Below are 13,450 nucleotides of genomic sequence, written 5' to 3'. Positions count from 1 at the left end.
ACAATGTAAAAATGAGTGGCTTCATTTGATAAAAGCTTTGGATGTGCACTACTGCCAAATTTCTGATGACAGAGATGCTGAGAGGAAAGGGGGAGGGTGTTTTGTTTTTCTTTTATTTTGGTAGTAATTTAGGTATATTTTTTTTTTATTCTTGTTTTAAACTAACCAATACATGAAAGGAACATCATAACTTTTTGTCTGATAATCTGTATGTGTTCTCTTCCCTATTACCCTGTTCTTGCAGAGAGTTTTAATGCTCTTTTTTCCTAAGTAGTGGTAGTGCACTTCAGGTAAAGTAGAAGAAAGAGATGACATCTAAGAGAAAAAATAAACAAACATTAATTAGAAAGATTCTTTGATTCTAATTTGGTCTAGGATGCAATGACACCAGAAAAATATTATAGGACTAAGTAAGCTATTGAATGTTTTACTAAAACATGGGTTTTGAGTGTTTGAGGGAGACATGCATTTGTTGTTTAATTTTAGCTCTGCAACATAAATCTATTAATAATGCATTTTAATCTTTTGTTGTCCTAGATCAAAATAGGCTCCTGCTTATGTTAATTTTACAGTTGTTTTCTTGCTGTTTAGATTCAGCACTGCAGTTTGTTTCCTGCATCTGGAGACCTTTGCCTGTTTGGCACAAGGCTGAACACACATTTTAAGTGTATAGACCTTGTTGATGTACTCTGTGATTCTCATGTTCACTGCAGCTTGATAGCATTTATCTTTTTCACCCTGATGATTTCTCTGCTATGGATCAGCTGTTTCCAGATGATCAGTCACAGCTTTTTGGAACTCTTCTTCTCCATCTGTCTACAAATCCTCCTTGGAAACCTTCATTTGTTACGTACACCATTGGTTTTTGCCAAATCTCCTTTGACATTTTGTTCGAATAGAAGTGAAACTAGTGTTTTCTATTGCCCCAGCCTATGGCAGTGAAACTGTCCTGGCTGAGCCTTCTGACTTGGTGGTGACAAGTGTTTTAATAAGAGAAGAGTGTTGGGAAAGCTTAGACAGTGTGACTGCCACATCCACTGGCTGTGTAACGGCATTGCAGATGCTCAGCTGGGCAACATACAGTCACCACAGCAGAAAGCTTTACCTGTCTCATGTGCTCTATGGTAAACTTCTTGCAAGATTAAATGGCCAGACACCAGCAGTCTTAAAGTTCTTAACTGGACTGTGCAGAATATGCTCATGTAACTGTTCTGAGAATGTCAGTTCATGGTTTCTGGCAGCTTGTCATGGTGGTTTCAACAAATGTTTAAAAAAAATACCTGAAACACAACTTGAAAGCATATTAATTGAACACAGCTATTGTGAAGGCACTGTAAGACACTGTAAGGTTGTATCCAATTGATATTGTTGGCATAAACTGTTTTGAAATATGAGGCTTTGACATTCTCTGAGAAAGGTGAGTAGCATAATGCACCTGCTGTGATCACAGGCCATCTCATTTGTTCCACGTGCAACCTGTTTGCAGTTCTTTTTTCAGTCTGCTCTTCACATGCATATTCCCTTTTGCTATATTAGAAATTCTCTTTTATTGCTATTTTGTGATAGCTCATCCAGCTGTCCATCCCCTCTGCTTCTCAGTTAGAATCAGTCCCTGATTCTGTGCATGCAGATGGTTTAGTCACCAGAGTAACACAGTATTCTGCTGTATTCTAGGCAAGGTGTTATAAGCCTGGGTCTCAGTCTGACCTGGATCTGGAAAATTTCAGGAGGCATGTTGTAATAAATAATTGTCCCTTTTGTCCCAGTATCAATCAGTTCCCGTGAAGAAACTGTTACTCAGGAACTGTGATCACAAAATTCTGAAAACTCTTCTGTTGCCCTTCAACCAACCTCACATCCCCCATATGAGCAGATTTTGTTTATGCATTCATCCTTGAGAGTCAGGTAATGGGTTTTAAGTTTGATATAATAACGAAGGAAATTTTTCCCTACATATTTTTTATATAATTCACTGAAATCCAAAATTATTTTAACTTGCTCTTTGGTTTCTAACCTGCATGACATTTTGAAATTGCACTTATGAACAGTAACAGTGTATGTTCTAACTTTCTAGTCCATACCATCTTGTTGCTTCTCTAAAAGGAGTATATATGGTAAGTTAAAGGAAATAGTAGTATATTAGTGTCAGTCATCCTCATATATTAACCTTTACAATTTAGAGGTAAATTTGATGTTCTTACGAATCTCTCAAGCATTTAAGATTGGAGTGTAATCAGCGAAATAGTGGACAAGCAGCAAGTACTGATATGATACTTATTAATTGAATGATACTTGAAACATTACTAATACTGCTATAGGAATTTCAGTTTTTATAGCCTGTATAACTTTGTATAAACATATTTTTGCTCAAAATACATAACTCCCATATCTACAGTGCCAGCAAATTTTGCTACTTTATTTCTGTTTGTGGATTGCTACTTTTTAGACAATTTTTGAATGCAGCAGGAATATACAGTTTGGATAATCTTAAATTAATTTTTGTTAAGCTACCAATTTTCAATTTCTGCCCTTGTTGCACTCTTCAGACCTATTAGAAAGCATCATCTCACGTGCCTGACCCATTACTATTGGCCTAATAGACAGCTTGGTGTTTGAACTTAATTTCTTGGTCATACTTTATTGCTTTCAATTTTGCAATTCTGAAGCATAGAGGAGAAAATATATGCATCTCTGCTATCAGTTTCTACCCCTGCTGAACACAGTGAGAGTACTGTTATTGACTTTCCTGACGTAACACCAAGCTCTAATCTATAAATACATACACATAAAAAGATTTATATAGTTTAAGTGTTTCATCATCATCTTTGTAGGACTAGCTGATAAACTTACTTATTTTAGAAAAAAAAGATAAAATATCTCCTATACTTATTTTTAAGTGGTGACATGTAAAGGTTCCTTTTTTACTAGATTAAGATTTTATACTCTTGCAGTCTCCTGAAGATCTATGAAGTAAGGCTCATGTCATCAGCAGGATCCTGAGCAATCTACATTTTCCACTGGTAACATTTACTGTTCCTAAGCACTTTCTGAACCTGCCCAGGTTTAGTAAAATCTTGATGGCCCCAAGCCTCTCCCAGACTTGGGGATCTCAAAAAAAAAAAAAAAAAAAAAAGGCCTTTGTTGCAGATCCTGGCATGTCTTGCCTACAATATGTAATAGCTATTGAAGCACACTATCCAAATATTCTTTCCAGCTCCCCTACAATCCCCTGAGTAACTAAATGGAAAACAGTTTTACTGACAAAATATTAGCATGAAATGGTGCCAGACTGATGAAAGCGCTCATCATGTTAGTATTTTTTTGCAAAACTTGTGATGTAGCAGAAACCAGTGTGTTCCCATAGAGCTCTGGAAATGTGAATATGTGAGACTCATAGCCACATTCAGAAGATAAGTGGTGGGAAATGCAACATGAATTCCATCACTAAATGTGATCCAAAGTTGCACCCAGCTAGGAATATCCTTTCTTTGTCACTGGTCAATTCTGAGTGATTTGAAAACTACAAGAATCTCTGAAATAGGTAACTTTGGAAGATTTTCTGTATAGGGGAAGTTTTGTTCAAACTTTAGGCAGCTACCTGATGTTCTAATGTGACCCATATCTCTTGTTAAAAAAAGAAAAAAAAAAAAAAAAAAGAGAGAGTAAATTGCTTCTGCTTTACTAGCTTTTTTTTTTTTTTTTTCTCACACACACGCACACCCACCCCTCCCCCTTTCTAGCTACTGGCAGAACTCCTTCAAGATCTCATGAAGTAAATTGACTCCCTGTGCCTATTGCTGTCTCTCCAATTCTAGCTTTAAGTTTGAGAGCATACAAAATACATTATGGTTGGTGAGCCATCATCTGAACAGAGTTCTCTGAAAACTTTTGTCTTATCTGCTAAAATGGTTCCAGCAGAAGGAACCTGCTCTTTGAGATAGGGAAAAGAATAGCATAGCATCTCCTGGACTGAGCTTGAGACTCTTGTGATCAAATGACCACCCTAGCGAGTCTGAGTGAGCCCTCTGCTCCGTTCTGTCTCTTGCTTGAATGATGGCAAGGATTATTTGGTGTAGCATACAGTTACAACAAGCTTTCATGATGGCCCCTTATGGATACTCACAACAATTCAGTGCTGGCTTCTTTGCTAGGCCTTGTCAGCATGAGTATGTGCGAACTGTTGAGCTGTCTAACCTCTGCAGTCGTGATGAAGCAACTGCAAATTGCAAAAAAAAATAAAAAAAAAAAAAAAAAAAAAAAAAAGAAACAAACCAGAACCTCTTTAGAATCATGAAGAAAACAAAGCAGTCTGTTTCCCACTGCAAGGGTGGCTATTAAATTGCTCCGTGGCTTACTATAACATGATCTGGGCATGGTCTAGTTCAGAACTCAGTTTCTTCATGTCTGGTGTACTACTGAAATCTGTCTTAAGTGAATACAGTTTAAAAATCAATTTTGTCTTTATTTTGTTGGAAGTCCTAATGCTGTACCTATCGTGCTGTTTAAATACTGCTGCTTTCTTAGCACTGGGAGGTAGGAAGTGAGATCCTGGATGAAGACGTAGGTCTTCAAAGACACCTACCTTTAAGTCTACCGAGTTCAGTACCCAGTTCAATGACAAACTGCCTGGAAGACCTCAAGTAAATCACTAAACCTCCCTTGTGTCTTAGTTGCCCATCTTTAAAATGGTAATAATATCTTCTACATCATATTATGGCTAGAAGATGAATGTTTGGAAGGTTCTTAGCTACTAGAGTAATGCAGGCCATGGAAACACCTAGGGAGCCAGTAACTTCATTTGTACACGGAACGTGCCTTGGAAAGGATTCTTGTCTTACAGCTTCATCGTTTTCAAAAAGTGCAGGATTAAAAGCAAAGCGTGCATATGAGCAGTGAAAATGGAAATCAGTGATGCAATCAGTAAATTATTCAATCTGTAATTGCAACTACAAAGTTGTTTTTAAAGGTGAGAAACTTCAATGGAATTTAGATGGCTCTATAGATGGCAATATTGTCATCCCAAGTTCATTCAAGAGTTACAGAATGTAATCACTACAAGCACACTACAAGCAGTGTACTAAATTACTTTGGGACAAGTCTATGCATAGACCTAAATTCTCCCATGAGGAAATAAACAGCAGTATTTCAAATGGGCCAGTCTGTACTAGTACTTCTCAGAACTTCAGGCATGTATACATGGCTTTCTCATCCACATACCTGAAGGAGTAGCTGGAATGGAATTTTCTCCTTGCTCTCTTGCAATGATTTCCAAATTTTACTTATTTTTTTTATATATGATCTGCTTGCTACTTTTCCAATCATTGCTGAGTTAGTGAATCTTTTGGAAATTAAAAGATTCTCAGAGAAAATTAAGACTGGTATACAGTAACTCAGTACCTGAAATTCAGTATTTGTTAACTATACCACCTGTCTGATTGTTATTAATTTTTATCAGCTTGAGTTATTTGATGGTCAAGGCTAAGCTAGTTAGTTTAAAAGTTAAATAGGAAAATAAAGGTGATAGCCATTTCTTAATTCATTCTCTAAAATACACTCCACCTGCTAGAGAGGGTAACGAGCTAAAAAAATTGTTTAGACATTATGTGCAATCTTAGGTGAAAGTCAGTAAATTAATTCCTCTCTTTCTGATGGCTAGATGGCTTTTTTCTTATTTTTAAACAAACACTGACAGTCCAAAGCAAACCTGAAAAAATCAATAGTGGGCTGAGTCAGTGCTTTTCCATTCCCTATATCAACTCTCCCAGACTCCACTCATCCTAGTTGCATGAATGCAGTCTTTCTGGTGCAATACGGACAGGCGGTAAATGTCAATTTAGAATAAGCCTCTTGCTTTTCAACAGTTAAGTGCAGAAATGACTGCATACCATCAGTTGGCATCTTCCGTGACTGCCCTGATGTTGTGGTTAATCTGAACCCAGCTGGCAGCGTTTCCGAGGAGCCCGGCATCATGCTGATCCCATGAACCTCACGTGGAGGAAATTGTCGTCGCCAGGATGGGCCACGTCTGAAGTTCTTGTCATCGCTCTGTCAACACAAGAGTTGTATTTGATAAAGCAAAATGAATTTTTTTGATTAATTATCCTGCTGTCTGCTGCCTCTCCCACTGTCAAATGTGTTCCACAATGACTACATGCTCTGTTGCATTGCATCCAGTAACTGCAGTGCATTTGAGACACTCTTGTAAAAGTAAATGCTTTAGAAAATATTAAATGCTAGGGTGGAAAACTCTTTTTAAATCTCTGGCTTGATACGTTTAGAGGGTTTTAGTATCAGCTAAAGTAGAAAAGCATTTGCAGTTGTCAGTGGTTTGTTAGTGCATAGGAGGCTTATGTAAAGCGCTAATAAAGAATTAAACACTCATGCGCATGCACAGATTTCATAGGTATCTCACATTTTCAGCAAGTCCTTAAAAGTTTTATTTCTCCTCACATGCAGAAGTCCAAGATGAACATTTTTGCACTGGACTCTAAACCTTAAGATGGGTATTTTCCATAGGTGGAATTGAGATTCTCCATCCTAGATAACTACCCCAAATCCCATTCTATTGCATATTGATTAACTTTGAAGAACCAAAAAACCCCCAAACCAAAACCCCACCAAAAATCCACTTTTCTTCTTTCTTCTTTATTTTTAAAGAAAGAGTGTAAGGGTCCTACAGAATAGGTTGCACAGGTATCCCACCCCCCTGCCACTTGCTCTGGCCAGTGAATCTTCCACTTCTTTCTGCATGTTTCCTCTATGGAAAATGTTCATCTTAAGGTAAGAGTGCAGTGCCAAATTTAGCATCCAAAATTAGATTAATATATAGCCATACTGAGGTTACTTTAAAAACCTTGCCTGGCATTTACTAATTTTTTTCTTAAAGCTGTAACTGACTTTTTAACAGTGTTGACTCTTTAACAATGTGCAAATGTCTTTATACATTCAATTTAATTTTTGTATTTTACTGTGATATTTGATAAATACTGAAAATAAAATTAATTACTTCCTCAAGTCGTCTTTCAGTTCCTAGTGCTAAAAGGTTGTTGTATTCTCTCTCAAGGATCTGCCGTGCCTAGAGATACCAAAGTGAAAAATTAAAATTTTTGAAGATGAATAAAAGGCAATAATGGGTACAGATTAACCAGAAGTAGCATGAGCAAACTTGCCTGGGTGTTTTGTGTTGGAATCTGTAATAATAAAGCTAAACTGCTGTAATCAAAGTTTTCATCCAGTGCTATAAGTGAACCATGTACGCCACTTTCTAGTATATTATTTGCATATTCTCGGAGGCCAATAGCTTGTATCCAGCGTATGACTCGATCATTGCTCCATACCAGCACATCTGTAAGGACATAACACTGGTTCAGTCTCCTGATACCCAGTAACCTCTGAACTGTACAGGTGAATGCATGCAGTTGTGCATGCACTGTGGATGTCATACTGCTTTATTTCTTAAATGAGGAATACCAGCAAACTATTAATATATCTGTATTAAAGCTATTCATATAGCTATTCAAAAAAAATGGGTGATTTGAGCTACCTTCCAGTTAAATGTGTATTCTAAATAATGTTTCCAAATGAGAAATGTGCCTCCAGAGGGCATCTCCAGAATGCAATTCCTCCCACCTCCTATGGATACCCTTTTCAATTCTTAGGCAAGATTTTACAGTTTAATAGTGCCAGGGCACAGGAAAAATATCCATTCCTCGAGGCTTTACTTGAGAGTTTTGTATTAAACATTTTGAGCACCAGGTCAGCACCTACCATTTTATAACATGCCATAAAGCAAACGACAAGTTCACAGTTTTAGAGACTAAAACTATTTTTAGCTCAGAAAGCTGGTTGAGCTGTTAAGGTCCATGCCAATTATAAAGCTAAGGCAACAAAATGAGCTAGGAAACCATTTTTGAGGATTTGACTATTATATTAAAAAATATCCTATCCTGCCTGTAAGACTAAAAGTTACTTATACTGATCTTTTCACATGCAAGTGGAAATGTAATACTGAGTTTTGTGTTACTAAGTGATGAAGCTTTTTCCTGAAATCTTGCAAATCAAGCGAATGTAGCTGTTCTGGGAATGGGCATTCTCCACTGCCTGCCAAGAACATCCCAGACTTTAGTGTCAGGATCTGCTGAAACACAGCATGGCAGCCAGGGATCACTGAAACCAAATTCTACCTGGGACTGTGTCTAACTGACCAATGCATGACAGGGTGAAAGTTAGATAGAAGAGGCTATGGGTTAGTACCCTTGTTCTAGCAGTGGCTAGCACTGAAGCAACACCAGAATCTGAGATGCTCCCGCATCAGTCTCCAGCTGTACTGAAACTGATGCCTCACACATCCAAGGCAAAGTCTGCATCAGCGCATGCCATCATCTGCCTTGACCAAATGCACATTTTCACTGTAGCCATTCCTCCTTTTAATTAATTCCCCCTTTTTTTAGCTCTTCCAATCAGCATTGTGCTTGAGAAGTGTTAACTGCTACATTTGCTAGAGCTGGAAATGCCTAAAGGAGTCAAAGGATTCACTTCTGATAATGGAAAAAAACCCAACCACTCTGATTATTATGAGCCTGCAACTGCTCTAGAGAGCTTTACACAGAAAAATACTTTAAAATCAGCTGTTAACTATTCTAATAAGGCCACTTCTGTTAGGAACTTGTTCTTATATCCAACCAGCTGCCTCAGTGGCTACCCCTCCAAGCAACGTTTTTATGATAAGCATTTTGAAGTAAGAAATCACAGACAAAGGTTTTCAAAAGCAGGAGCACAGTATCAGGGTCCTGAGTGCTCCCATTTCCCACTGTTGCCCCCAGCACATCCTATTGAGCTGTAGGTTATTTGGTCTTCTGCTTCTGAGACTGAAAGAGGCTAGGATAAGATCCATCCCCCCAATCCAGTTTAGCAAAATGCATGTATCAAAGCACCATTTGGAATTGCAGCCCCAATTTAGTGAAGTACTTGACTGTGCCTGATTTAAGGAGATATTTTGTGTTCTGAAGACAGATGGACTTACGTTAAGTTTTAAGTAAAACGCATGCTCAAATGCTCTGCTAAAATGGCATGACAATGGATTAACAGTGGCAAGCTTCAAGAGAAGAAACATTCCCAGTATTCATTCCCAGGAACTTTCACCTTTTATTTCATGCTGACTCATTTCTCTTCGCTTTTCCAGTTCTTTTCTATCATAATTCAACCTCTTTAAACACATGATTCCATATTGTAGGCTTGTTCTGTTATTTAAAGAGAAACATTTACAGAGTTAATAAAGAGAATTTTGAAGATGGGAATGTACGTAGGGTGTTATTTCTGGCATTACGTATGAGGTATTTCATGGTGTCCACAGAGCAAATCTTGAGGACAGCGAGGAGAGCAAAACCATTCAAAAAACCCCACCAAATTCAAAAATTAAATGGACAAAACCAAAACAAGAATGTTCTTTCTAGCATAAGAAACCCCAAACATTAGAAATCATATTCAGAAAAGGTCAGCCCTTGCAAGCCATCAAATGTTTTGTCAAATCAGGCCTCAAAAAAGTGACAAATCAGACACCATGTTTAAAAAAATCCACTTCTTGTCACATAAACATCATTCTCCCTAAAGTCTAAATGCCTTTATTTCTGTATTTCCAATTTAGCTTCCTGGCTATATCCCTAGATAACCCGAACAACTGTCAATTTGCTTGTACTGTTAACAGCTTTTATGTACTACACACAGTAGCTTTTCATTATTATGAGAGCTCAGGGCTTCAAATCTTAGTCTACCACTTTCTGATATTTTAAAGCACTTAATAAATTATTACCATTTCTGTATTTCAAGTCTTTATATATTAATGGTTCTCCCACTTATTGTGAAATTTATCTGTATCGGTATCAGTTTTGAGAGACATAATTGCCATGTGGTTGCTATTACTAAAAGAATCTCTCTCAACTCAGGTTTCTGACACTCAGCACTCACTTATCTGTGTGGTTTTCCACACCAGAACAACAGAAAGTAAGTGTTTTTATTCTGTGCAGCAGTGAGCACTATGTCAGACACATAAACTTCTTTATAGGTGTAGTTTTATGCCAACATACCGATGAAAGCTATCCACCATTTTTAAGTGCACACGCAGATCTTTCTTTGTCAGGTGATCTAACATCCTTGCATCTACGAGGCATTCCATAAAATAACTTCGGTACTGAGGTAAACCCAGACTGGGGAGCCATTCGTTACCTATCCATTCGTGGTTCATATCACCATAAGCCAGGGTCTACAGGGAAAAAAAAGGTAGAGGGGAATAAATTCTTGAGTTTGTTCAAGGTTGCACCACAGACTAAAGACAGACTATCTCTCTACTATGCTCATTTCTAGTGAGACTTCCTAGCTTAGAAACCCTGTCTAAAAACCTCCCAACGTTCTGTTTTTACATCATTTTGGCATTGGGGCTAGAAGCCACTGTGAGATATTTATTACTGACAGCAGTTTTGACTGTTGTGGCTTGTTTTCTATCTGTAAATTTTAAGCAATTTTTTGTAATAAGAAATGATAGTTTCAATTTTGAGTTTTAAATGCAAGCAAACATTACACAATCAAAATGTGTTTGTTTCATATCTTGCTTTCAATTGACCTTCTAGAATATTATGCTAGGCAAATCCTACATTGAACTTGGTAATACAAACATGGCCCCAGGGAATCAACTGAAGCTTGTGTCACTGTTTAAGCGGCGGCTAGGATTTCCTAAATAGGATCTAATGACACTTCATGGTTACACACATGTAGTCCTTTCAAGACTACAAGTTAGCTTCAGTTGTTTGTCAGCCAGGCTTTTGTTCACCATCAGTCAGAGCAGGTGAGCATACACATTCTAATAATCAGGTATTTTCAACTGTGAACAGTTTAAACCTAAGTGCATCACATGTGGTGCTCAAGAGATTAATTCTTTAAGGTAGGAGCAAATCAGATTCCTCCTAGAAGCCAGTATTCAGGCATTAAGCTACTTCGCTGTTCAGTTGAAATTTCAATAGGGTAAGGAAAAAAACACATGCATGTTGAGCTATTTTTATAGGAGTTTCACAATTAAGATGTAAAATAGATTTTACATCTCGCTATGGCCAATTATTTTGTAATACTAAAGCTTAACAGAAAAGAGAACTCATAAATTGTAAGATTAACACCTTCTCAATAGGATCGCGCTCAGCTTTGAGCATCGCTTTCAAGCCTAACTATTTTTCTGGTTTTGTTTTTAATGTATCCTGTTATTACACACAAAAGGATAACACAGTGTGAGCTGGATGTATTTTCTATGGGGGAAAATACAGTCCCCTCATTTCTCATTCTGGTGAGATTTTGAAGAAGAAAGAAATGCCATAAGTAAAGACAGTAAGATTGTGTAAGTGTGCATGTTAAAGGCAGAGAAAGAAGTTTAAAAATAGAAGTAACTAATAGTCTAATGAAATTGAAAAATTTTCTTCCTAATTATACAAGACTATTTGTAGACTGATACTTGGGTGTGATTTATACTGTTGTCCTAGAAAAATTCCAGTGTAATTTTAGAAATGTTAGATCTCAAACTGTTGGCATATTTTATTAGCCTGTTCTCAAAAATGAGGAAAATATTTATTTAGATTTAGTTGGGAGGTAGAATGGGTCTCTGGAATGTAACCATTTCTTTCAAGAAAAATATTTGCAGCATATATGCCTCTTTGTGCTTTACCTAGCAAACCTGTCCAGAGAATATTTTTTTTTTTGTATGAGAACTCTAAAATGTGTAAATCATAATTCAATCGTTGAGATACTGTCATAATACTATACTCTATGCATATTGATACACTGTTAATTACATTATTATTGGCTTTTCATTGAAAAAAAATATGTGAAAGTGTCATACCTGAGCCCAGCTGCCTTCTTCAGACTCTTTCTGTGTTATCAGCAAGAAGCAATTAGTAAAGCAGGTAAAAAGACAATAAAAATGAGTTATAAAAAGATGTGGTTTTCATGTGTATGTTAATCTTAGTACAAATGAAAACACACACGTAAAATGTGCTGATAAAGTAACTCCAGCAGTGGCAATGCCCTAGGCTATACCTTTAAAATTACAAGACCAAACCCATAAAATCTTAGTAGGGCAAATCTCACTATGTTTTCAGGATATAAAATCATTATAGCTTGGTGAAACTTTACAGCATTATCTTAAACACTTTTTATGGTTTCACAATCAAATCACAACCATTTACTTACAAAGCTGGGCATTAGAGATGCCATTTTTTGTTTCTAGTTAGATTTTGCGACATTCACAATAAAAAGCTGTCTTGTGACTGTATTGTAAAGGAGCTTTCTATGTAACAATTCTTATGGCAAAATTAGATTTCCTGGCTGGCCAGTTAAACAGGATCAACTCTATTTCTGGTCAGTTCAGTGTTGTTATGTTTGTATTTATCTTTACCAAGAATAATTAAAAATGAGCTCTGTTGTAAACAAAAATAAATTATCGATGAGAATCTGCTTCATGAACATTTATGACAAAACTTAAAATAGCATAGCAAGCATAAATTTCTAAGAAATAAGTCTTTATTGCATCAAATTTTAATTTCAGTACCTCCTCCACCATTTATGAATTGGCTGACTACAAAATTTTCCAAACTGAAGACAGGTTTCCAGACTCACTGTAGGGTTATATCATGTTTTATAAGCACTGTTATGGAGTTGTTATGATAAAAACAAAACCTAAAATAACATATGTTCAATGTAAAAGGAAAAAGAGAGAACTATTGAATAAAATCCATTAATATTTATTTATGTCCCTGCAAAGCAGGGAGAGGTTTGACAAAAACTAATAAATAAATAACACCATGCACCCTAAATCAAAGAGCATGAATTCACAAGTATGGACATGAAAGACCCAGCATTAATGAAAACACCAAGTTGTGTAATGCACCCTTCTCAAGCCTTTACTTATTTTTCTATTTCAGCAGATATAAAACTATATTTAGAGAGGTACTAGGGAGTAGAGTACAGGGGAAATGTCACAGCTGTAACTGCAACAATTTCATTTCACTAAATGTGGTTTCACACTGGCAGTGAAACTATAATGTACTGTCAAACTCCAATACCAGTTTTACGTTCACACAATTTTTGTGATTGCAGTACAGTTTGTAATGTCTTTTGCTGAGAAATAATGTAACTGTTCTTTAAATTCAATTTCACTACTCTCTGCAATTTTCTAATGGCATGCTTGGGAAGCATCCTACAGAAGATACGGCATATACATTAAAGCTGATACATCCTAGTTCTCTTTCAAGCACTGAAACCATTTTAAATGGAAGTGGAAAGACTAACCGTTTTAGCTGGAGCAGCAAGATTTTCCATTTCTTCATGGGTCACCCAAACATTGCCTGAGGGCTATGGACAAGGCCCACAGGAAGGCAGGTGGGATCCACATTAGGTAAGCAGTGGTAAAGAAGAA

At 36.8% G+C, this 13,450-nt stretch overlaps 1 protein-coding gene across 11 annotated transcripts in view; it reads right to left on the bottom strand.

Annotated features, from left to right (window-relative positions):
• Positions 1–121: 121 nt before the first annotated feature.
• PPFIA2 (PTPRF interacting protein alpha 2) overlaps positions 122–13,450 on the bottom strand; it is a 351,943-nt gene continuing 338,614 nt past the window's right edge. For 7 of the 11 annotated variants that reach the window (XM_055808916.1, XM_027794252.2, XM_027794254.2 and 4 more), the window contains 7 exons: positions 13,324–13,386; positions 11,876–11,905; positions 10,083–10,258; positions 9,142–9,239; positions 7,170–7,345; positions 7,007–7,075; positions 4,224–6,045 (listed from right to left, as the gene is read on the bottom strand). In XM_055808916.1, the coding sequence (XP_055664891.1) occupies positions 5,773–6,045; positions 7,007–7,075; positions 7,170–7,345; positions 9,142–9,239; positions 10,083–10,258; positions 11,876–11,905; positions 13,324–13,386 (885 nt within the window). In that variant the 3' untranslated portion in view covers positions 4,224–5,772. The other 4 variants (XM_027794257.2, XM_005242638.3, XM_055808922.1 and 1 more) reach the window with 2 other exon arrangements.

This window comes from Falco peregrinus, chromosome 6 (genome assembly GCF_023634155.1).
Source record: "Falco peregrinus isolate bFalPer1 chromosome 6, bFalPer1.pri, whole genome shotgun sequence".
NCBI classification, from domain to species: Eukaryota; Metazoa; Chordata; class Aves; order Falconiformes; family Falconidae; genus Falco; species Falco peregrinus.
The sequence above is the reverse complement of the archived record's forward strand: the minus strand, read 5'-3'. Positions and strand labels throughout refer to the sequence as shown.